The 24,727-nt window shown below is 47.3% G+C and overlaps 4 protein-coding genes across 4 annotated transcripts; 3 read left to right on the forward strand and 1 right to left on the reverse strand.

Moving 5' to 3' along the window:
• Window positions 1-682: 682 nt before the first annotated feature.
• Window positions 683-6,450, forward strand: H6S33_011123 (uncharacterized protein; the record flags this gene model as incomplete). Its single annotated transcript, XM_044842517.1, has 7 exons — window positions 683-996; window positions 1,068-1,317; window positions 1,378-1,437; window positions 1,529-1,837; window positions 1,902-2,055; window positions 2,174-2,206; window positions 2,264-6,450. 7 exons carry the CDS (start codon window positions 683-685, stop codon window positions 6,448-6,450), a joined length of 5,307 nt encoding a protein of 1,768 aa, XP_044697053.1.
• A 944-nt stretch (window positions 6,451-7,394) lies between these two features.
• On the forward strand, window positions 7,395-7,940 carry H6S33_011124 (uncharacterized protein; the record flags this gene model as incomplete). Its single annotated transcript, XM_044842518.1, has 4 exons — window positions 7,395-7,414; window positions 7,476-7,540; window positions 7,588-7,837; window positions 7,919-7,940. 4 exons carry the CDS (start codon window positions 7,395-7,397, stop codon window positions 7,938-7,940), a joined length of 357 nt encoding a protein of 118 aa, XP_044697054.1.
• A 2,178-nt stretch (window positions 7,941-10,118) lies between these two features.
• Window positions 10,119-14,791, reverse strand: H6S33_011125 (uncharacterized protein; the record flags this gene model as incomplete). Its single annotated transcript, XM_044842519.1, has 3 exons — window positions 10,119-10,147; window positions 10,213-11,668; window positions 11,747-14,791. 3 exons carry the CDS (start codon window positions 14,789-14,791, stop codon window positions 10,119-10,121), a joined length of 4,530 nt encoding a protein of 1,509 aa, XP_044697055.1.
• Window positions 14,792-15,415: 624 nt separating this feature from the next.
• On the forward strand, window positions 15,416-18,182 carry H6S33_011126 (uncharacterized protein; the record flags this gene model as incomplete). Its single annotated transcript, XM_044842520.1, has 4 exons — window positions 15,416-15,611; window positions 15,681-17,323; window positions 17,403-17,471; window positions 17,565-18,182. The coding sequence occupies 4 exons, from the start codon at window positions 15,416-15,418 to the stop codon at window positions 18,180-18,182; spliced, it is 2,526 nt and encodes an 841-aa protein (XP_044697056.1).
• Window positions 18,183-24,727: the final 6,545 nt, after the last annotated feature.

Consider the following 24,727-nt stretch of genomic DNA (forward strand, 5'->3'; position numbering starts at 1 on the left):
ATGAAGTACCCGAATATGCAGCTGCAAGTTTTTGGTGTATTTTTGACTTCTACTCCAATGGAAATTGCAGATTAGGACGTGCATTTTCGGGTACTTGTTACCTGCTGCGAGTACCATATGTAGCTCTGCATGCTTCCCTTGCCTTTACAATCGGAGAGAGTGTTCTCCTATAGGTCGAAGTGCCTGAGCGGGGTTTTGAGATCATTACGTACTCACTAAAACCACGGATAGTGGAATACCTAGGTGATATGGTGCCCCCGATCTTAAAGGTAACTAAATTTCAATCGCTTATAACTTTACCACCACAAAAGATATCAAAAGTCTGTCAGAACAAATGCTAGAAACAATGAGGAGGAACAAAATGACCTGACAGATTTCTGATATCTATCATGGTCATGAAGTTATAAGAGATTGAAATTGGCTGTTTTTGTATGTAAAAAGCGCCAAAAGTGAACAAAGTGGAACAGTATTATACCCATTTATACCCCCAAAAAAGCAAACCTGCCTGAGCCGTGGCAGTGAGGCACCACTTCCATATGCCCTCGTGTCACCTTTAAGACTGGGCGCACCATACCTCATTCTCGAGATATATACCCTCGAGCTCCCCTCTTTCATTCCCCTACTCCAACACAACCAGATCCACCGTGAATTTATCCCCACGAATAGCTCCCCCTGCAAGATTATGTTTACCACCCTTCATACACTACTCCTCCTCCTCGGTCTGGAGCGTGTCCTCCGCTCTCAGGACTCGCAGCCGCGTGTATGGGGCTGCATTCTGATTATGACCGCCACTCTGGGCTCTGCCCTCATGCACTACCAGTTATCCCGCACTGAATGGGTCATGGGCTCTATGTTATATGTGATTATTTTCCTTGCGGGGCTAGCGCTATCACCGCTCCAGTTGCTGCTGGTGTTCTGGTCAAAGCCAAGGAATGAGGTAAGTACGGGGATGTTTGAGGTTTATAAGCCAAAAGCTGCAGAGGATGTCGGTGTAGAGTAAGTTACCTTCCGTTGCATCTATCATCTTGATGTTGGGTTGGATGTTTAACCAGATGTAACTCTTTCAGCATCATCGCCGTCCATGGGCTTGGCTCGGACCCCAGCTGGGCATGGACGTACTGGGAAAGGCGCAGTGGCGTCGAGGTGTCGAATAACGTTATGTGGCTGCGGGATCTACTGCCGGATGCGCTTCCGGGTGTAAGGATTATGACGTTTAACCATGATTCGGCGTGGCGGTCTGATGCGCCGGTTAAGTCTGTACAAGATTGCGCGAATCAACTGTTAGACGCGGTCAGGACGTGCCGGAATAGTGATGAGGTAGGTTGGGGCAGTTCCATATAGATAAGGCGCGTGAGTGAAAGCTGACCGACTGTATAGGAGAAGAAAAGAAGAATAATCTTTATTGGCCACAGCTTCGGCGGTATCATTATCAAGAAGGTGGACTGAATCCTCGCTATATAATCCTGGACCTCCATTCTCTCCCCTCATATTATGCTCACTGATCATAAACTGACAAAGTCAACTACAGGCACTTGTGACCGCTGGTGAAAAAAGCTCTGAAGCCCGCTACAAATCCCTCTCCGATTCCGTTCTCGGCGCCCTGTTCCTCGGTGTCCCCCATGACGGATCTCGACTGACGAAAGCCGGAGTGTTTGTGTCCTACATCACGTACTGCCTGGGCTCAAGTACTGAGCTCCTGGAGGCACTACGACCGGGGACGGAGGCGCTGTGGGTACTTAATGATGCGTTCTTGAAGGGGTATGGGACAAGTGAATATCATGTTGTGAATTTTTGCGAGACAAGAAAGACACAGAAATGGGGGGTACCGCTATTGCTCGTGGGTGGATTTCTCCAAATTGGTGCGTGCATGGCCGAGAATGCTGATTAGTGTGTTGAGTTAGGCGGTTGATAAGAAGGCGAGTAGTATGCCGGGGAAAACTAATGTATCGCTGGAGTGTGATCATATGCGGATGAACAAGTTCAAATCGGAGACGGATGGAAACTATAAATTGGTGCTGAACGAGGTGAAGGAGATGGTGGAAAGGGTGCAGGAAGGTTCGTCGGTAGAGGGTTCTGAATGATACACCATTGTGACTCTTTTATTATTGGCCCAATACCATTTTATGATTTTTCCTCCTAAGTGTAGATTGTTGACTTGCTCGTCTTTATATAGCCCACGCTGCTACTGTAACGAAAGAAATGGAAGGTAAGCAGTTACTACCGTAATATTTCTCCCAAAGTATCCTAACGACCACCTGGATAGAATGTTTAAGTACGATATTCTTCAAGGAGCTTGATGACCGGTTGAATGCCGTCTCCGATGCTGATGCCTCGACATTCGAGTGGATTTGGACCGATGATCGAATGACTAACTGGCAAGACGCTAGCCCTGGGATACTGTGGGTTATTGGCAAGCCTGGCTCTGGAAAATCAACTCTCTGCAAGTATCTATTCGATAGAAAGTCTAAGGAAGCCGAGTCTTTGCCTAGTAAAATAGTAGCAAGATTCTTCTTCAACGCGCGGGGGGCAAGTCTTGCACAGTCCCTCCGAGGGTTACTGCAGGCGCTATTATACCAGGCTCTCCGGAAGCTTCCTGCAACCTATACCTATATACTTCCCGAATATAGGAAGATTAGAGGTAAACTTGAGAATAAGGGGGAATGGCCGTTGAAGGTCCTGCTCGATACTTTCCTTCAGATCATCGAGGATCCGGCGGTCAAATCTCTCCATCTCTTTATCGATGCCTTGGACGAGTGTGTAGCTCTTGATTACACCACACAGCCGAGTGGGGAAGATGCATTGACTAGGGAATATCTTTCAATGATATTTTCTGCGGCGCGTTCTAACCCAAGCTTCAAAATATTCGTTACCAGCCGTCATCAACTGTTTCCGGGTATCCTGGACGTGGGTTACATCCAGATCACTCTCGAAAGCATGACAGCGGATGATATCGAGACCTTCTTGGAAGGGCGGATTGTGGCTATCCCGACAGAGAACAGAACCTTTGTGCAGGCAGAGCTCATGGCGCGCGCGTCAGGGGTCTTTCTGTGGGTCAAACTTGTACTCGAGGAGTTGATACATGAGTGCGCCCAGGTCTCGGAAGAGGAGCTGAAACAAATATTGATATCCATTCCGAACCAACTTGAGTCCCTCTACGCCCGCATGCTGGAGAGACTCATCGCGAAGTTAAAGGCTCCACAGTGCTTAGAAACAAGATACATGTTTGCATGGGTGTCCCTGGCCGAGCGGCCCTTGACCGTCGCCGAATTCCGCTACGCCATCGCTCTCAGCCAACACACCTTCGCCTCCACCCACAGCTTCGAGACCTCCGGAAAAGTCCAAAGGCTTGACCAAACCGCGGAGCGTATCAAAAGCCGTTCCGGCGGTCTCCTAGAGATAGAGGTGCAATCAAACACCGTTCAGTTCATCCACCAATCCGCGAAGGAGTTTTGCCATAACTCTAAATTCCCTCAGCAGTTTCACTTTACCGTGTCCGATGCCCACTTACGCATGGCAACTATCTGCACGGCGTATCTGTGCTGGCCTGAACTTCAGTCGATATCCATCGATGATGTCCCGTATGCCCGCATTCCGGAAGAAATAAGTTTCATACAGCCCTTCCTCAATTACGCTGTGCTCTGGTTCGTACATGCAGAGCTCGCCAAGGCCTCTGGAAATCCGTTCCTCGAGGATCTGTGGAAGCTCGCATCATCTGGGTCCTCATCACTCTTACCAAAATCACCACTCATCTTCGCTGTGCAGGCTAACATGCCCCACTTCATGACCTACCTTCTTGACCGGGGAATGGATGTCAATTCCCTTGGCAGAAGATACGAGAGTGCACTCCAGACAGCAGCACACATGGGCCGCGTGGATATTGTAAAGTTATTGATAAACAGAGGCGCAGACGTCAACATCCAAGATGGCTTACATGCAAACGCTTTGCAGATCGCAGCATATAGTAGGCAAACAGAGATGACACAGCTCCTACTGGATAATGGCGCAGACCCAAATCTGCGTAGTAGGATTTACGGGAGTACACTGCATGCAGCTGCCAACGTGGGGGATGTGCCGCTTGTCAAGCTACTTTTAGACAGAGGGGCTGATATTAACAGCCGAGGTGGCTACTGTAACACGACTGTTCTGCAAAGCGCAGTAACGGCAGAGTCTGCGGAGAAGATGGTGCGGGTGCTGCTAGATAGAGGTGCAGATGTTAATCAGAAGGGCGGCTCTGACGGTGATGCTCTCTGTGCAGCGGTAAGGGGTTCGCATGATTGTGAGAAGGTTGTGAGGCTATTATTAGAAAGCGGAGCGCGGATCGATGGTCAGGGCGGTGACAGCGAATGGGGCTCTGCACTCCACAGCGTGGCGTATTGGGGGAGAAAAAGGGTCGCGGAGTTGCTCCTGGACAGCGGAGCGGATGTAAATGGACAGAGCGGAAAGTATGGGACCGTGCTCCAGGCCGCCGCCAATGGGTCGGGGGGCAAGGAGATGCTGGAGCTGCTGCTCAGTAGAGGTGCAAATATCAATGCCGAAGGCGGCGAATACGGGACCGCGCTACAGGCAGCAGCCACAGCATCCGAAAACAACGAGGAAATGGTCAGGATGCTCTTAGAGCGGGGTGCGGACGTTAATGTTGCCGGTGGCTTATACGGCAATGCCCTTCAGGCTGCGGCATATAGAGGTCATGTGAAGGTGGTGCAACTTCTCCTCGAAAACGGTGCAAATATCAATGCTGAAGGCGGCAAATACGGGACCGCGCTACAGGCAGCAGCCACAGCATCCGGAGACAATGAGGGAATCGTCAGGATGCTTTTAGAGCGGGGAGCGGACGTTAATGTTGCCGGTGGCGAATACGGCAATGCCCTTCAGGCTGCGGCATATAGAGGTCATGTGAAGGTGGTGGAACTTCTCCTCGAAAACGGTGCAAATATCAATGCTGAAGGCGGCGAATACGGGACCGCGCTACAGGCGGCAGCCACAGGATTCAGAGACAATGAGAGAATCGTCAGGATGCTTTTAGAGCGGGGTGCGGACGTTAATGTTGCCGGTGGCGTATACGGCAATGCCCTTCAGGCCGCGGCATCTAGAGGTCATGTGAAGGTGGTGGAACTTCTCCTCGAAAATGGTGCAAATATCAATGCCGAAGGCGGCGAATACGGGACCGCGCTATATGCAGCAGCCACAGCATCCGAAAACAACGAGGAAATGGTCAGGATGCTTTTAGAGCGGGGTGCGGACGTTAATGTTGCCGGTGGCTTATGCGGCAATGCCCTTCAGGCTGCGGCATCTAGAGGTCATGTGAAGGTGGTGCAACTTCTCCTCGAAAATGGTGCAAATATCAATGGTGAAGGCGGCTATTACGGGACCGCGCTACAGGCAGCAGCCACGCCAGTGTATGGAGCCAACAAGGAAATCGTCAGGATGCTGATGGAGCGGGGAGCGGACGTTAATGCTGCCGGTGGCCCGTATGGGAATGCACTACAAGCAGCGGTCAAGAGCGAGAGCGAGGAGGTGGTCAAACTCTTATTGGATAGGGGAGCCGATGTCAATGCTCGCGGTGGCCAGTTCGAGACCGCGCTCATGGCCGCAGCATACAGGAAGAACGAAGAAATTCTGATAAGGTTGCTAGAGGAAGGCGCAGATGTCAATGTCCCCGGTGATTTTTGCGGGAACGCTCTCTACACCGCTTCAAAGTTTGGAATGGAGAACGCAGTCGAACTACTCTTGAAGAAAGGCGCCGATGTTAATGCTCAAGGCGGCAAGCTTTGTAATGCCCTCCAGGTAGCAGCATTCGGAGGTCACATGGCAGTGGTTGAACTACTCCTGAATGCAGGAGCAGACATCAATGCCCAGGGTGGCTACTACGGTTCTGCCCTCCAGGCTGCCGCATCGACAGATTCCGGAAAGAAAGCTTTGGAGTTACTGCTAGCTCGAGGCGCTGAGGTCAATATCCAGGGCGGGAGATACGGTACCGCTCTTCAGGCAGCCGCACAAGCGGGGGGACACTCACTCGTATTACTACTCGATAAAAGTGCCGACGTTAACATCCGAGGTGGGCTCTATGAGACTGCTCTGCAAGCGGCAGCACAGAGAATGAACGGCGAGAATTTCGTAAAGCTTCTCTTGGACAGAGGAGCAGACGTTAATGTACAGGGGGGCAAGTATGGAAACGCGCTACAGGCAGCGGCTTGGAGAGGGAATGAGAAGGCTGTGGAACTTCTGTTGGCTGCAGGTGCAGATGCAAGTATGGGATTCCGTGTCGGGGGTATGGATGATGATGATGATGATGAGGATGATGATGATGAGGATGATGATGATGATGATGAAGATGATGATGATGATGATGACGATGATGATGAGTACTCTTTTGGGAGTGCCCTTGAGGCTGCGGAAGAAGCTGGGCACGAGGCGGTGGCGGAGATGATACGAGAGGCGTTGAGGTCTTGAGTTAAATCATTATTTTTATTAGCTATTTTTCATATAGTTTGGGACTACTTACGTATGCTTGTATGAATGGTTTTCTTGTTTTCTATTATAATTAGTATCAATCGACGGTGTAAATTTTTGGGATTGGAAATATACATGAGGGATGAGTTTATGTTACCTATTCTTTGTTGCATCAAGCCTTGGGAATCAAGTTGAAGCACGAAATATGTGGTTAGTTTGTTGCAATGGCCATATTTGCTGCATGCAGTGCAGCAGGTTTGATCTGGATTGGAGTAAGTAATACTGGATTAATTATCCTCCCGTTTCTAACGCTGTCGAGCTTCAACGCGTGGAATCGCAAACCACAGCGAACATCGTGCTTAGATTAGTAGTAATAACGCCAACTATTGGGTGCAGAGTTGAATTATCCAGTCTTACAATCAGTGCCAAGGGTTACGGTAGGAAATAGAATCCATTCGTTGACGGCCACGGCTCCGATACTTGGCGCGGGAAGTCGTATTACAGGTACATGTATGTACCCTCGGGAGTGCAGTAGCGAGTGATAAACTATGATCCGCGACACGAGTGATGGGATGTGATCCGAGTGATATCGAGCCATGTCTGCCCGTCCCTTTGGAGCGCAACTTTCATGTCCATTCCGCACGTCGGTGCTGTGGTGTCCCGTGATGGCGTCTGGTAGCATGTACGCAACCCCCGCACCATCAGCAAACAAACTTGCGTGTAACGGGATCTTGCGGGGGGAGGGTGCATATGTAAAACACGCCTTGGCGCTAACTACACAACACCATCTTCCCTCGCTGATGGCTTTCACCTCTGTCTCTGCTCTATATCACCCCCATTACCATCGTCACCATCAACGCGAACACACACCTTACATCCGCCGCCGCACGACTCAAAAAGGGCCTAAGCCTCCATCGCAAAGAAGAAATCCAATGTAGATCGAGATGCTATCCTTCGAGAACTGGTATGTCCTCGCACACCAGTCTTGGCCAGGTGGGTGGGTGTTTGCTAACATTGCAGGACAGGAGGCGGAGGATCGGGCTGCGGCTTGATTGGACAATGACCACCACAAGGGGAAGAAGAGAAAGACGTCTGCGTTCCAGGTTCCAGCGGGGAAGGAGGGGTTGGTGCTTTTAGGGGGACCCCTGGCTGCGGTCTTAGCTGCCCTCACCGCTGCCTCCGTTACCATCGCCGCTGCCTCTGCCAGCCTCGCTGCTGCCATTACACTGGTAGCCGCCACTGCTGCCGGAGTCACTACTGCTTCCGTGTATTCGGAAAATGTTTTACATGGTAAAGATATGAAAAGGAAGCATACGGGTAAAGAGGCGGAGGAGAAGGGCATGGATGCTGTGCCCCCGTTACTCAAGAAGCAGAATTGTGTGAGTCGGTATGTATTCTTACCAAGTTCTTCGCAATTAGTCTGACCTGACGTGGGTAGCTGACCTGTTTGATGGTATTCATAACAAAGGCACCGGTACCGCCAAGCCTGATGGTTCACTTCTGTCGACGTTCAGATAGGTGTCTGCGGGGGTTAGTTTGGGTGCTTGTGGGTGTGGGGGTGAGGGGAATGTTGGAGATGATTTCATTGTAGCACAGTGTCGGCGGGAAGTGAGGAAATAGTGTGGTCCACGAGGCTGCTCGAGGCGAGCAGTGACAAGTGCTCGAGGTGCCTCTGCCTCGTGTGGTCTATGCCTTTGCTTGCTCGTGAAAAAATGGGGGATGCCTCGAGGTAGATGATTACTCTATTTAGATCTGTCAAAGTCGTATTTTATTGTAATACTGGAACGCAAATGTAGGGAATGCTTCCAATGTTCCTATCAGAAACATCAACCCTACTGAATATATGCCACTAATACTATGATTACCTAAACCTCAAGCAGCTCGAGCATGCTCGCCTTGTCGACCCCCATGCCTTGAGCTCCCTCGAGGCAGAGGCCTGGAGGCAAGTCCTCGAGCGTCGATGCCTGGTGGACCACACTATGAGGAAATATATAAGTAGGTCAGTGAGCTATGCGTACGGGATAACGTCAGAGTATGTAAACCTGCGGTCTTTTTTTTTTTTTTTCTGTTTAATTCATTAATTGTATGCAGACCGTATATAGTATATGACAATTAAACTTACAGTCTGCCAACAGTTACGATATATATATTCATCCACATCATTACACACATAAAAAACATACCATCTGACCGGGTGGGCTATTAATGAATTGAACAAAAAAAAAAAAGAAGAAGAAGACTGGGGTTGTCTGGTGGTACAGGCGAGGCGGGGCTTGGCATGGGTTAGGTTTTGGACGGGTAATGATTTCTCGAACATTTAGTTTTGGATTCCTGTCCAATGTGCGCGCCTACCCAGAGAAATTCTTCTGTCAATTCCTTGTTCTAGGGACGGAAGAGGAAGGGGCGATGATTTGGACGTATGTAGAGTACGTAACCTGAAATATGCCCACCCGCCCGCGAACCTGGTCGATGGTCATGTTATACTCACAGAGCTGGTAAGAATTACACCCGCTATAGTACCGCGGGGCTGGGGGAGGAGGTCTCTGGTTGGTCGGTCGTCACTTTTTGTTGTGGTATCCCTAGAAGGGAGAGAAATGAAAGAGGCGAGTGAGAACCTATGATGCAATAACAGAGCCATCAGCGGGGTGCTGGGGTACGTTGTGGAGTGGGAAGGGTATATGGTTGTAGGGAGTCGTCAGTGATGGAATGGGAAAACATGATATGAGGGGTGGAATTAGCAGTGGTGCTGTTGTTGTGTACACATGTGGGACTTCTGGATAGTGATGGATACTTACAGTACAAGGGTAGAGGTTAATGCATTATGTACTCCGGCCTCGCCTTGTGATAATGCGGTTCATGCTTTGTAACTAAGAATATACAAGGGCCGATCAGTCGATCTTGCAAAAATCTCGAGACGGTGTGCTCACAGGTCGTTTCCGGCTGAAACGACCTTAAATGTCACTATGGTACATAAGTCCGGTGGCAACTGTTTAACTTAAGCAGTCTTACTGCTTAAGTCGCTTAAAAACTGTTTAAATCCAAATTTTAAACAATAAAACTGTTTAGAATTTGGCATTCTGCCCAGAAATTGGTTAAGTGCCGGGTTTAAACAGTTGAACTGTTTAAACCCATGTCGCTTTCAACAGCCAGATCGTTTAATACCTAGTATAAACAGTTTAACTGTTTAAAGCTTTCCGCCGCATCTAGACGTGACCTTTGATTAAACAACAAAACTGTTTAGTCATGGTTTAAACAGTTTCACTGTTCAATTCGTTAAGCAGTTTTACTGTTTACCTATGAGTAAACAGTTTTACTGTTCAATTCGTTAAGCAGTTTTACTGTTTACCTATCAGTAAACAGTTTTACTGTTCAATTTGTTAAGCAGTTTTACTGTTTACTCATTGGTAAACAGTAAAACTGTTTATTCTCGCGCATTGGCTATAAACAGTTTAGCTAATGTTACGTCAATTAAACAGTAAAACTGCTTAATTCCATGTGTAGTCGGTTCATTTAAACAGTTACCGCCAACAAATTAAACAGTAAACTGCTTAACTCAAACAGTTAGGCTGCTTAATCCACGATTCTATTAATTATAACACCAATTGGTTCAATTGTAATTGATCATGACCTATTCGAAGAGCGCCGTATATCTTCTAACTATATACTCTCTACCTTTGCAGTTTAGTATCCCTATTAGCTCGCGGATATCAGCTGCTCGAATTATTCTTATTATCCCTTTCCCTCCGCGGTATCGCAGCCTACCATCCTTATGTACCGGGAAATGCCTCACACATGCGAGAAGAAGTTCGCAATCCTTTTTCTTCCTGATAGCCCCTTTTTCTTTTAACTGAATCTGCTCGTCAACTGGCTCCGCACCCGTGGCTGCTGTATTCCGTAGAGTGAGTCTTCTCGTTACTTGCAGATGGCGCCGGATGAAGGCATTCTCCTCTGGATTTGGAATATCCACAGTAAAAAAGAATAGGACCTCACCGTATTCAGTCAAAGTTTCTCTTTCCCCACCCCGGAGGTTCCCATTTCGATCCGGTAGAGCTCGTGCCAGTTTAAAGCTTACGAATGATGTTGACCGAGTAAGGTTTGATCTCTGTCTTGTTGAAGAAGTCGCTTTAAATGGGTATGGGTCACCACGTTGTACTGTAGTTTTAAAATCTACAGCTCGGAATACACGACAATGTAACGGAATCTCATAACCGTCTGCTGTGGCATCTAACTGAGAATCCTCAGCATCATCGATTGCAAGATCCACATCAAAATCTTCGTTTCCCAGGAAGTTACGAAGACATATCCTTTCATATGGCGTCAAGGGCTTTACCTTTGATGGACCACAGAATGTTATCGTATCTCTCTCACGCATATCCGATATCATTTTGGCTTCCGGCGGCCTGGAATTTTTTATCCGTTTCGACAAGAACTTCGCCAGTAGGATATTACCATCTGAGTCTTCATCGCTACTCTCCACCGTTATTCCTTCTTGGTCTATAACGTATACGAGACAGTTCTTTTGTTCCAACATGGTGATCGTGTTGGAGATATTTTTATTCGTCGAAACCCTAGACTTTGCCGTTCTAGACAATGTCCCGCAGAAACGCTCCATCGCCCATTGCGAGTATGAATACATGGGGCCTGCCCATCGAATGGCTTGGGGGACATGAATTATTTGGTGAAAAACAGGTAGGCAGGCCTTGAGCCGTGTCCACTTCATACGATAGTATCGTCTTTCGTAATAGTCGCTGAACCTCTGGATGCTGACCTCCAATTGGGTCAGGTCGTCGTCGAGGATGGAGTGATCGCATGTTAGTTGAACAGCCTCTATTAGGTTGACGAATTCAACGTAATCCTCTTCTGGAAGGACCCCCTTCATGTATACCGGACCTATGATGAACGCAAACAGCTTCCACTCCGCCGCAGTCATCATATTGATGTATTCTAGAAAGTTTCTGAGCAGCGGACCAAACAGCTGTGGAAACGTAGATGAACTCGATGCAATATCGGTGCTTATCCGCTCCCATATCTTGACTGGTATGTTGTATGGGTCGTCGTTTGGGATAACCTTTGCTGTTGAATCCCGGCCTCTCGATCTTGCCTGTGCTGGATTTGGTCTAGACCCCCTAGATATAGTCTGTTCTATCGGTGCCCTCGCCCGTCTTGTTATACCAGGGCCACGACCTGCTGGTGTCACTCTATTTCGCCGAGCTCGAACCTGTATATAAATACACATCATGATTAGTAAATGATTCATTCTTGAATATAATTCATGTAAGATTGTTGTATATATTACCGTTTGTCTCCCACTCCTTGCAGTGGCTGGAGAACCCCCTTCTTTTACGCTGTCGAGTTCGTTTTCACTCAGCTCGCTGTCAGCATCAGATCCGCCTGGGCTCCCCTCCTCGCGACCGCGATCGATCATGTCAACATCTTCCTCTTCCTCAACATCCGAATCCTGCCTCAATTCCTCTTCTGAATCCTCTTCCGGATCTGCAGATTCCTCCTCCGGTTCGTCACTGAACTCCCCCCTGTCTCTCTGCGCTTGATTTCCCGCACCTCGCCGCCGGGGTCCAGCCGGCTCACTTTCACCGACATCACATACAAATTTTCCTCTCCAGTGCTTGACGAGATCTGGAATGATGTTCTCGAACCACAAATGCATGCTATCTGGTGGGAAGCTTCGTGGAAAATCAACTGCAGTCAAGCGGCTTAGAATCGACAGACCTTTGATACCATATTTAGCCTTTTGCTGCGCCGTTGCACCCCTTCTCGCGATTTGTTGAGCAACCAGACGAAATTCCTCGTCTATTCGCATTGGGAGGCTTGTACGGTCCCACGTTTTCCAGGGGTAACCCGAGCCCTTGCGTATTCTAGCCTTCTGTGGGGTGTCTGTCGGTGGAGTCATTGGGCAATACAGGGACCCGTTCCATACACCCCTGACCATACAATACTCGCAATAGCAATATGAGCGATTCCCCGTTACTTTCATGAGTTTTTCACGTGCAATCATGTCTGCGGCAACCAGGCATAGATATCCATGAAGAGTGAAGTGTTTTTCAGGCATCCATGATGGTATCGACGCATTCAAAACCCCGCGTATCCCCCGCTCAAGTGCTTCAAGCTCTTTGACCAGTGGGTACAAGAAAGAGTCAATATCCCTTGGTGTTTTGGGACCTGGTATGAACCCTGTGCAAAGCATGTTTTGTCGTTTCGCTCGAACGGTGGGTGGAAGATTGAGGCACAAAAGAGCAATCGGCCAAATAGAGAATTTCGCCCTTGACTGGAATATCTGAACCCCATCGGTAGTTAATACGAATCCCAGATCCGTTTTCTGCTGGAATAGGCGTTTAGCCTTCATGTCTCGATAAAGATCACCAGTCCAAAAGTCTGAGGTAACACCTTCTTGTGATTCGACTTGGTCCCGATAAGCTATCAACCAACTTGCACGTACTGGATCTGCATACCAAAGCCTGAGACGGTGCTCTATGGGTATATAGTCGTATGTAGCGTAAGGCTCTTTCCCGGCACCTATATTACCATCCTTCCATCTGGGGTGTTGACAGTAATCGCATTGCCGCTTATCTGGATACAGCGCATAAGACATGCATGATGACTTACAGCAATCAATGCTTATCGATTCCACGCCGGTCTTGTTTTGAATCCATTTCTTCGTAGTTCGGTAATCCCAGCACGACCGGCCACGGGGGTCGACATCCTCGACTGAATCGGTGAAGGATATATTGTTGATCAATGACGTCATATCGCTTGCCGATGCCCTGGACAGCTTATGGGTAAGTTTTATGTCATGTATTGCCACCGATAGCAGCTCAGTTTTTGACATTGCCATTTTTCTCGCACCATATGGAAAACCGCCCTCTCCGTCGTCTGTACTGGATTCCACAGATCTAGAATCTGCGCCAGGGTTTGCTCTATCCAACCGTACCTCACCAGTACTGCTAGCAACACCATCGCGGCCTGGCATATCCTCATCTGAACTGGATAAAAGATCGGAATATGTGTCATACTCATGATCAAGCTGTGGCTCCGCAACAAATCCCCTCCTCATTAGGCCTGCAGCTGCACCAACAACATATTCATCATTATTCTCCTCATCGCTATCAACCCCACTTTCGACCAATACCTCTTCATATCCGTCTGAAGCCGATTGGTCGTGATCACTACCGTCATGATTGATGATGTTGTGGGCGTCTTCTGAAGCCATATGCATATCTATATCAGAACTACCCTGTACATGTCGCATACCTCCAATATATTCCGAATCGTAAGGTAGATTATCCATCTCAATATCTGACTCTTCCGCCATGCCAGGGCTGGTTTGGTCGTTTTCGTTGTTTGCTGCAGGTGAATCAGCTACTTCGGATCCTGGATGCTGCACGTATGGCAATATTGGAGGGGGGCTCGAGGCTATATTCTCATCCTCGGAACTATCGGCTGCATCCGCTGGGATATCCTCATGTCTATTCTCGAAGTGTTCCTTTTGATACCGGCGCGAGGTTACTCGGGGCTTTCGAGCTGGCAATTCCGGCGGTTCTTCGTCCACATCTAGATCATCATCGGGCTGATCTGCAGCTGGTTCATCAGAAGAGATCATGTCTTCCCAAGCAACACTTTCAGATCGATGGTGGCTTTTTTGGTCATTCAACTCCGTGTCAACATGATCTATTAATCTAGCTACAGCGCGACGTCGTCTTCTTGCAGGAAACTCCGGGGCATCAAATTCATGATCAACCTCCAGGCCCCCACCCACGCCACCCGTGTAGCCCCGTCCAGTATGCCTTGGAGATCGTAAAGATGAATCGTGAGGTGAAATGGCTCTGGGTTCTGACATCGCCGGCCGGGCATTTATGGCTGGCCTTCGGGTTCGAACTGTTCGGGGTGTTCTAGCGGGTATAAGGGCCTGTAGCCCATCATCCTCGTCCAACTTGTCCCTCTGCACCCCAAACTGATCATCGTTATCTCCAGAGCTTGCACCATCGTCATCCAGCTGTTGGTCGCGAATATGTCTTCGGCTTGGGACCCTTTGGGACGGTTTAGATCGAGGTCTCCTGGCAGGCAAATCTGGACGTTGTAGCTCTGTAGTCTCTCTTGTCGCATCTCTCGCCCGTGAACCCATATCAACATTCCCCTCGACCTCTTGATCATCGACTCCGCTTGAGTTTTCGATTTCGTCATCGTCCCCACGCGGCGAAAATAACTGATCCAACCTGTCCTGCTCCTTCGCCTGCAAGTGCATGTGCCATTCTGATAACTTCGTGACCGGATGTGGACGGATGTCGAGCAGCGAGCAACTACAAACGCGGTAGAAACCAGCAGGCATTTAATTTATCTTTTGATGATTTAGGTAGAGTTGAGAATAAGAAGAAAGAAAAAAAGAAAGAAAAACGAGGGGTCTTGCGCCAAGAAAAGAAATTTCGTTTTTTTGGAAGGGGGTGTTGAAGCAAAATTGCGGTGGTTTTTTTGAAGACGGATTATCTTATGTGTGGTCGAAGCGCAAATAGGTGGGACATAGTGGGAGGAGTGCAAAGACGAGTGACGTTGTATGTGTTCGACAGCTTAGAGCTGTGCGTAACCCCTGTCATCACATGACTTTTGATACATCTTATCTGATGGATAGCACCAAAACGGCTAAACTAAGCTTTATCAGATAAGATCAAGACAAGATATGCCTATCGCGGCACACTAACTGATTAATTGGGTATAGTCCAAGAAAATTTTTTCCTTTCGCTTGGCTATCAACAACCTCAGCTCCTAACTGCACTCTAATTTACATGGTCGCGATTGACCTAACCCCCCACCCCCCAACACTACGGCCACTTGCATCCATCATTCTCCCTAGTATCATTAATTCCCCCCCTCTCTTTTCTCCCTAGTATCATTAATCCCCCCCCTCTCTTTCAAACAGGTTATACACTCGGTCGGTCCCGTACGCGCAATCCCACCGATGTCTCCCAGTATACAGGAGATCTTGCGGGCCAGGAAGGAGGAAATGATGAAGCAGATGATGCGCGATCTGGAGGAGAAAATGGCTGCCGAGGAAGCTAGGCTCATGATCACACAGAGCATCGAAGGAGAGCAGGAATTACCCGAGCACGCGGTCGAGGGCAAAAGTTCTGATGAAAGCAGTACAGAACAGGCTGGTAAGCTGATCCATCACCATTCGAGTACAGTCATGAAAGTTACTAATCATGTTCCCATATGCATCTCAGCCAAAGAAAAGTCCAAAGCTCCTGTTTTGCACCAACGAACGATGACAGGCAGAGGAAAACTTTCACCAATCGGAGTATATGCCAGTACCCCCGCGGCCGGCTCCGAAATTAGCGAAGCAGACTCAGATCAGATAAGTCCCAGCGTTCGAGCTCAAATTCTTGCGGAAAAAAGGAAGAGCCAGAAAATGCCGGTCCGGTTTAGTGAGCCTGAAGGTGGACAATCTCAAGGTCTGAGCTCCAACAAATCCGTGGCAGCCATCAGCTCGAAACCTTCGACGATTGCAAGACAAGGCAAGACACCGTTACAACCGGCTAAGTCATCCACCGCGTCGTCGTCAAAAACTCTACCCCGAAAGTCAGCCTCAATTGTACACGACCATGACACCGACGAAACGAGAGAAGAATCGCCAGACCCCAGCGAAAACACCCCAGATGAACAGGGAGTCGACATCGGTGACGTGAATATGGGTATGGACACAGGTGAAGAACTGCGACCAAACTCCAAGGCTTTTCGGCGATCCCTCAACATTCGGATGGGCGTGATGATTGAAGGGACTGATCAAATTGATAGGAAGAAATTGAGGCTACGACGGCAATGGGTGTTGGAGGAGTGTCTGAGCAAGGGCATACGCTTGGACACTTCTTTCAATTCTTATGCTTATGAGACGAAGATGTGGCCTATGATCAAATGGGTTGCAGCAACCGCCCCCAGGGACTGGGGCTGGGACCGCCTGTTGGTCAAGGACGTGATTCGAACGATGTGCTGGGATCGGGGACGCAACAAAAGGAATCGAGAACTCAGAGCAGCTGGCGTTCCCCCGGATGCTACAAGAGCTCGCAGAAAACGACTCCCTCCCACGACAGCCGATGATAGTGGTGGCTCAGGCAAACAAGACAGTAGCCAAAGAGTCGAGACGGCTATGGAGGCCGATGGAGAAGCGGATGAAGGCCCCATGTCCACACGGAGATCGACTGCCCCAACCAGCCCAATAATAACACCACCGCCACAGCGATCACGTACAATGAATGCCCAAAACAAAGATAATCGCGGAGTTCAACAACCGGTGGTGCTGACGGCGCCAGCGGGTGGTCGAAACCAGGCAAGTAAAGTTAGCAAAGCCCCAACTGCTGCCACTAAATCCAAACCCACTACAAACAAACGGCCGCAGGTCGATGGTGGCGCTGAAGGTCCAAAAGCTAGCTCTCCCATGGCCGTACCGATCAGCAAATTTGTTCGTGATCGTATGCAAGTTCAAAGTCCCCCTTCCCCGCAATTTGAGTCAAGCCCCCTCGTCCCCCCTGCCCGCACCCCCGTTCATTTGCAAAAATTCAGGCAGCCCAAATCAACAGCACCTGAAACTGTCAGTTATGCGGCAAAAGATAAAGCTGATACAGACAAGGAGAAGGATGTCATCCAGGTGTTCATGGGCAAAAGGGTTTTCCGTTTTGCCACCGACATAGAATGGGACGAGTTTGAACTTGAAATTCAAAGTCGTGTTACTTTAGAGGCTGATGAGTCTATGTTTTACCGGGCGCGTGGTGGGCGTGATAAAGAGTGGAAGCCTCTTGCCTATCCTGTCGAGTTGGAAAGGATGATAGAACAATACGCTGAGTGTGGGGCTGAAATTTGTATCAAGGAAGCGGTAAGTTTATATGCCCTGATATTATACTCCTAGATTCATGTCAGCTGTTTGCTAACTTTTGGTGTTGTCGACTATACAGCGAGCGTTTATAGAGGAGGAGGAGGAGGAGGAGGATGGTGCTCGTGTTAGGAGTAGAAACAATTCACTGGTTTGGCGATAACCCCCGGCCTAGGGATATAATTTATAGTAAGAATTCTTTTTTGTTATACGGAGAACTAACGATATCGGTGCTATGCCATAGCCTGCTGAAGAGCCTGGAGAACCTGACCTTGTGATTGGAGGACAGGACATCAATAATCATTTCGAAATAACACAAACTCTCGTCCCAAACACCCCGAATGATCACGAAAAGGACAAGTTGCCAAGTAGTACGGGATTGATAAGCCCACCTGATTCGAACAAGGACTCGGCTTCACCGGAGGGCTTAGAGATGATTAACGAAAGCAATAAACTTTGCAAAAGAAAATTCTCGTATCCTGAACATGTCCAACTGCTATCACCGGAGCCATCTCAAGTACCAGATTCACAAATCCCCAGTACACAGACAGCTGTTTCGCCTATCGTGAAGAGAAAACGAGGCCGCCCAAGAAAAAATGAGAGTATCCCGGAGTCACAACTGCCTGCTTCACAGACTGCAGATCAATTGCAAGAGGATATCAATAAACGCAAATCGACTAGGAAGATTACCAAAAGTATGAAAGTTTTAGATAACGGAGAGACCCAGAAAATTACCGGTGATGCTAATAAATTGAAATGTGCGAAGAATAAATGGAAGGAAGAGTGGGCTGGGTTTGAAACACGCAATCCACCAGCGTATTTAACTGCACGTGGAACGTCAGAGGCTAAGCCCGGGAGATAATAGGTAACTGCCCTCTTCATATATATAACTTGCATGGGCGTGGTCTGAGGTGTAATTTTCAGATATGCTCAACAATACCACATTGCGACATCACCAAGCGCCGCTAATACCGATACACTTTTCCAACTGCAACACGTTACAATTGATCTATAAGAGCTGCGAGTGGGTGATAGGTATATTATAATTAGATAGGGAAGATTAACTGTATCGTATACCATAGTCAACGGTTGCGATTGAATAGCTACTGCGAAATAATATGCTACTAAAATACTGTTTAAAATACTGTTTAAATTGTTTAAACAGCTATAGATAACGTAAAACTGTTTAAACTAACTGCTTAAAAAATAAACTGCTTAATTTAAACAGTCGTAAACTGTTTAAATCATGAGTCCATAGGTCGCCAAAAAGACTGTTTAAATAAAACAGTTAATGAAAACAGTTTTGCTGCTTTACTTAAACAACTTATCCTAAACAGTTTTGCTGCTTTACTTAAACAACTTATCCTAAACAGTTTACTGCTTTACTTAAACAACTTATCCTAAACAGTTTACTGCTTTACTTAAACAACTTATCCTAAACAGTTTTGCTGCTTTACTTAAACAACTTATCTAAACAGTTACGGTGTTTAATTTAAGCAGTTTCCTACACCGCCCATATCAACGAAATTTAAACAGTTTTTGAACAGCATTTAAACAGTTTTCTAAACAGTTCTACTGCTTAAAATCACTAAACAGTTTAACTGCTTAGACTTAAACAGTCAAGTATGTACCTCGGTGTGTTCGACTGGATGCATAGTGCTCGAGAGGGGAGGGAGGGTTAGGGTTATTAATTTAGAGATCGATTGCGCAGATTCATGGGGGAAAATTGCTAGACTAACCCGTTCTTGTGGTGATAAGTACTGACTCGAGTTGGGGGTAGACCCCCGCCTCTCTTGCCGCTTGTCCGCTGCGCTGATTGTTCGTTTCCGTGCGTGTTCGTCTCCAATGAAGTCACGGGGGGGTGGGTGTTCTGAAGGTGTATGGCTGTGCTAGTCGTCCTCTTGGCGCTGACGATTCGGAAGCCTTATTTTTGGTAGTGGTGTGTGGGGGGGGGGGGGGGGTGATGTGTGTGAAGGTAGGCAAGTGTAGAGTTCGAAAGTACTTTTGCATACATACTCCTTATGGAGAGCGGAGATGTGAGGAGTGGTGGTACTGTTATAGATAGACTATTAATCACTGCGTGGCGAAGCTAATTCGTTCCAGAAGAGGAGGAGATGCAGTCGAGTGAGATTCTGTGGCCCAAGTGACGGATTATGATTAGCGACTTAATGATGTAAGTAGACTATTCTGCTGGTGGAGGGAACATATATATGGTAGAGTAGAAAGGAAAAAACACTCGGTCTCAAGAGCAATGGGCAATATCTATAACCAAGAGTACCAGACGTTGGTTGGCCCAGACCGCTGATCAGTTTGAATATACTCCATGCATGGGAGCAATTTCAAGTTGTTATCGATTCCTCCAGCAGGTGACGATAACCGTTACGAAAAATGGCGGTATACTAGTTAGTGCCCAGTTTCTAGCACTGAGACAAGTACGTCTAGTACGAGAGAGGAGGTGTGTGTTTTTGTGGCTCAGTCTGGTCGGTGGTGGTGGCTTTCTGGGTACTATATCACCTTTCCGGCAAGGGCGAAGCCGGACTACTAATAAATGCTCTAGTACACGTTGGTAAAAAGACCTGGCACCGTTAAGCAGGGGGGTATCGAGATATTGTCGGATTTGACTTCCCAAGTTCATGTTCCCAGTGCGGGATATAAGAACTCGGGGGAGCAGTGATGGCGTTTCCATCCGTGCGCGTGGTCTGACCAGTGGGGTGAGGTGAATACTATGTTAGAACAATAATGGAGAAGTAAATGGAACAGGCCAGATTTGATAAAGTACGAATCTGTGTTCCTACAGGGACGAGAGGCAGAAGTAATCTCCGGGCCGGGGGTAGATATTGTCAGTAGTGATGAGTACGAGCTGGCCCAAGACAAGCCTGGCCGAGAGCCCGGGCTGGCTCGGATGATGGAGGTAAAGGCTCGAATTATCTGAGCCTATAATTCGAGCCTTGGAGGTGGGTTCGAGTCGAGGCTGGGAGCTAGCCCGCTCGGCTCATGCCCATAACCAGTTGTCAGATGCGATGGACAACATAGTAAGGCTGAGTGGTTTCGATTCGACTACCGGTGGGAGAAAGAGAGGCCGAGGTTGGCATGTATAGGTTGTATAGAATCACTGGCGGCTAGCCGGCGGAGAGAGTAGTGATTGGTTGATATTCGGTATCGACGTCACAATATTGCCTGGATTATATGTTCTGATCGATGCATTCGTTGTCTCCCACAACGTACAAGCCCATACGAAGTTTATGGTTTTCCCGAGATGATAGACAGAAGTGGGTGTATCTACTCATCATGCATCCGATTTTTCTTTCAATAAATGTTTCGTCTCTCTCGGTGTTGGTTGGCTATTCCATATTGTACACGTACATAAGTATATATAGGTTACGTCGGGTAGACTGGACTAGTGCACGTAGGCGCTAGCAAAGGCTTAAGTGGACTGGTATAAAGATAGAACGTTGTGGCGCAGGTGAGGCGTTAGTGGAACTTTGTGGTGACCACGGGTCAAGGACAGGTCACGAAAAGGCAACCGTGTCACTAGCTAGTCATTGTATCCTACAGTCTCGTCTCTTATGTCTGTTTATACTATCATCACATCATCATAGTCAATTCGAGCTTTAATTTCTGTTATCGGAGCCTGAGCCTGGGTTGTCTGAGAATCACGTAGGATCCTCACAAAATCTATTGAACTCCTGTTTCGCCCTAAAGCGTGCCTTGGTCTTAATTTTTCATACAATATAATATCAACTCTCTTTCTTCTCATCAATGAATTATTAATTAATCTTCTCATCCAACAGCTCTATTCGAATTCCTTAGCTTGCTAATGCTAGCTGAACATTTTCGTGGGGGGTAAAAGCCAAAGCAAATCCCGGAGCGAGACTGGCAGGAGATATATAGTCTCGGATGGAAACACTGATAAAGATTAGTTAGCACCGGCCACTGTTTCGGCCGCAATAAAAAATGGTCAGCGTCTGCTCGTAGCTAATCATACGCATAATACAAAGGATGGAGACAACCGCCGTCCGCAGTCTACCCTGTCTCTACCCTATAGGTCTTCTAAGCCCCGGACGGAGGGCAAGCCGTGTAGGATAAAATGCCTTACAGTGCTCATTTGCCAATAAAAGGACTAGAGAAAACAGTTGCTCAGGGCAAGGTTGGTTTGCATATAGTGGCGGGGATCTCTCACAAAACGTAACCATGCCCATCACTTACATTTCTGGTTCTTTTCCTGGTAAACGAGTACTAGTATGATTCTTTGGGTGGGAATCAATTTTGCGACGAGGAGCACCTTGGTTGTCCTTTACTTGAACTAGCCTTATAATAGGCCATGGATCTCAGCCAGCGAAAATTCAAGTTGGGACACCTACAAACGATTTATGCACTAATTTCTTTCTGTGCTGGCAAAAGAGCAGCTAGCCAGTGATAACCAATCGTTATCGATTATAGGGTCTGGACTGCTCGTTCGATCCACACGTGGACAGCTGCCCGGATTCATGTGGTTTTAGCACGAGCTGTATAAAGGACGACGAGAAAGCCCCCCTCTCGTCGTTATTAGCAATCCATGATAGAAATGTTTATTTACTTCTATTAGCTTCGCTTGTGTTGGCCTAGCTATAACTATCAGTTAGCTAGAGAGGTTTCCAGCTCAAGTGTGTAATTCCACGGGTATTTGGAGACATCTAAGGTCAAATACTCTGGTATGCAGGGAAGTACCGGCCTCTTCTGTTGTCAACAAAAGGCGTAGTCGGCGTGGAAAAACTACTTATATAATATACTGAAGTCTCAAAATAAATAAGAAACTCTAGATTGGGGGGGGGGGGGGGAGTTACGCATGGCGGGTCTTGGCAGTTACTTGATTGACTGGTCTTTCACTGGGCTTTCACTGGGCAATATTACGACTGAAAGGGATGTACTACGGTTTAATAACTGGATGACATACTGGGCGACTACGGCAAGCAAATCAAATGCAGTCGATCGGTCGGTTGCATACATATCTCGGACAGCGCCAACCGCTTATATTTACACCCGATGGCCAGGCGAGGCCGAGTTCTAGTAGTAGGTGATTCCCGGGTTAGAATATAATGGGCATCGGATATATATTGCCGCTTTCTCTATTCTGGGCTGGTTTGTCCACTAGTTGAATTCTGGTTGGCTGAAAATCGGTAGTACTCGAAATAAAGGTATATGTACAGTGCCGGTGTTCAGCTGGTTTTGGGAGTCTCCACTACATGTAGTAAAGCAACAAAGGCCCGACGAAGGAACACAAGATCAAAAAGAACTCAATTTCAACCATATATCAAATTGATTTAAGATGAAAGATATAATTAGATACGTTTCTACAGTGGGTAGAACCCCCAATATTAACCTTCTTCATCAAGATTGAATGCTTATTTGCTACCTCTCTCTGAATTGGGCTCAGGTTAGCTTTTCTAACAACGAACCCAGGAAATTAAAGCCAGCATATACGCCTGTATGCAGGGTCATTTGCACCTAGCTAAGTCTTGATGCGCTCTGAAATAACCGGTAAATATAGGTGTACTACCAAGGGGTTCCTTGGAGGAATGGGATTTGGAAATTATGATTATGGGAACGTTATAAATTATTATTTAATCTGAGTATAGTTCTAGAAAGCTAGTAAACAGCAGGGCAGTGAAGGACCGAGATTCTGGTGTGGCATGGCTGTGGCAACGTAGAAGATATCCGCAAATTATGCTTATTCTAAATGTGTAATTTATGCGACATAGAGGGTTCTAGCTACATACGCACACAGCCTAACAGGTAGAAACTCGAGAGCACTTGCATGGACAGAAACTCCTATGATTCTTATTGGTTGTAGCGCGCATGAGTTTCCGTCCAAAACGCGTAACTAAATCCCTCTAATAGAGAATCTCTCTCATGCAATACTAGCGCGGTCTATCGACGAAGCTTTTAATTTAGCACCTCTCAATAAATGAAGAAAACTCGTTATCCAGACGTTCTCTCTTAAATGTGAATCGTGTGATAGTTCGTTCGCGTCGATCCATGAGAGAAATTCTCCAGGTGTACTCTCATAGTTATATCCAGGGGATCATTATATAAGGATTTTGTTTGTGCATGGGATGATCATGATTCGACGCTCCAAATCAGGATTACGACCGGTGGTTATCAAACGACGTAATGATTTATTTGACGCCCTTCCTGTTGAAATTATATAATTATCGCCACTCAAGTTTATAAACCAATCCATTATGCCATGGCCATGAATAGGAATTATACATACTTGCACTGCATGCGCATGCACTTCCATTCCCTTATTCGCAGCCGATCGCGAGTTTCCTGGTCAGGAATTTAGAACTACATGTACGTATCAATCGAAAGAAGTTTGCTTGCCTGCGCTCAACGCATGCTCAACACATCGGGACATCAACTAACACTGCCTTTACACGTATCAATTTAGCGGGAGATCCAATTTCTTCTCAATCGATACAGGTACCTAGCTTGAAGTATACGTATGATGCTTGTGCTTATTCGTTCCTTACAGCCACAACAATTTTGGATACTTACCTCTCTCTAAATGCTCCACTTTTGATGGCTATGTAGCCCAATTGAATCCTCTTGCAAGGAAGACTGATGGGAAAGTAAACGCTGATGCCTATGTAGATTCATCCTGCTATCCGCTAAGAAGTGTACTAATAAGTCTTTTGATTGTAGGTTAAAATCTAAAGTTCGAGGATATTACTGGTTCTTTGAATGAAGAGAATCTTACTCTGGAGCTGGTGCACTGCCGGAGATTGTATCGGGTGTGTCGGAATGAGGGTTGACCTCTAACGAATTTGTTTGTTCAGCGGATTTTTTGGTTGGTTAAGCTCTAACAAAGACCAATTGGAGATATATCTGTGTCCGAGTGGGTCCATTGCCCAGTTTTGTGCTCTGACAGTGGTATTTGTTTTTGCTGTTATATACTATGAGTTATGATCGACCAATTGCAGTACATATCACGGCGTAATTACACTTAATAAAGTCCATTTTATAGCCTTTCGGCCAGTACTATCGCGGGAGACGGGTTGGTGTACGTAGAAATGCGAAGCGTGTAGCCTACATGGCGGTTAGCCTTGATTCCTTGCATATGATATGAGAAGCTCTGCGCCACGGTGGGGAAATAAGCACACTGCCCACAAAAAGGATCTCGGGAAATATCGGTTTTCATATGCTATTGAGGTGCACACGTATACCTCAATTGAAAAAGTCACAAAATAAACACATTAACCAGCCTCCTCCAGACCACTTCCCACAGGCATTCCATCCTTCACCGTGCTTTGAGACCTTCTGCTACTTTCATAGTCCCTAGCTCACACCGCCACGCCCTACATAGCCCTCACAGAAATTTCTTCAAGCTATTTCTCAAAACTAAGCTAGGGCAATATCATTTGGACT

This window comes from Morchella sextelata, assembly GCF_020137385.1.
Source record: "Morchella sextelata strain SCLS chromosome Unknown scls_5, whole genome shotgun sequence".
Classification (NCBI taxonomy): domain Eukaryota; kingdom Fungi; phylum Ascomycota; class Pezizomycetes; order Pezizales; family Morchellaceae; genus Morchella; species Morchella sextelata.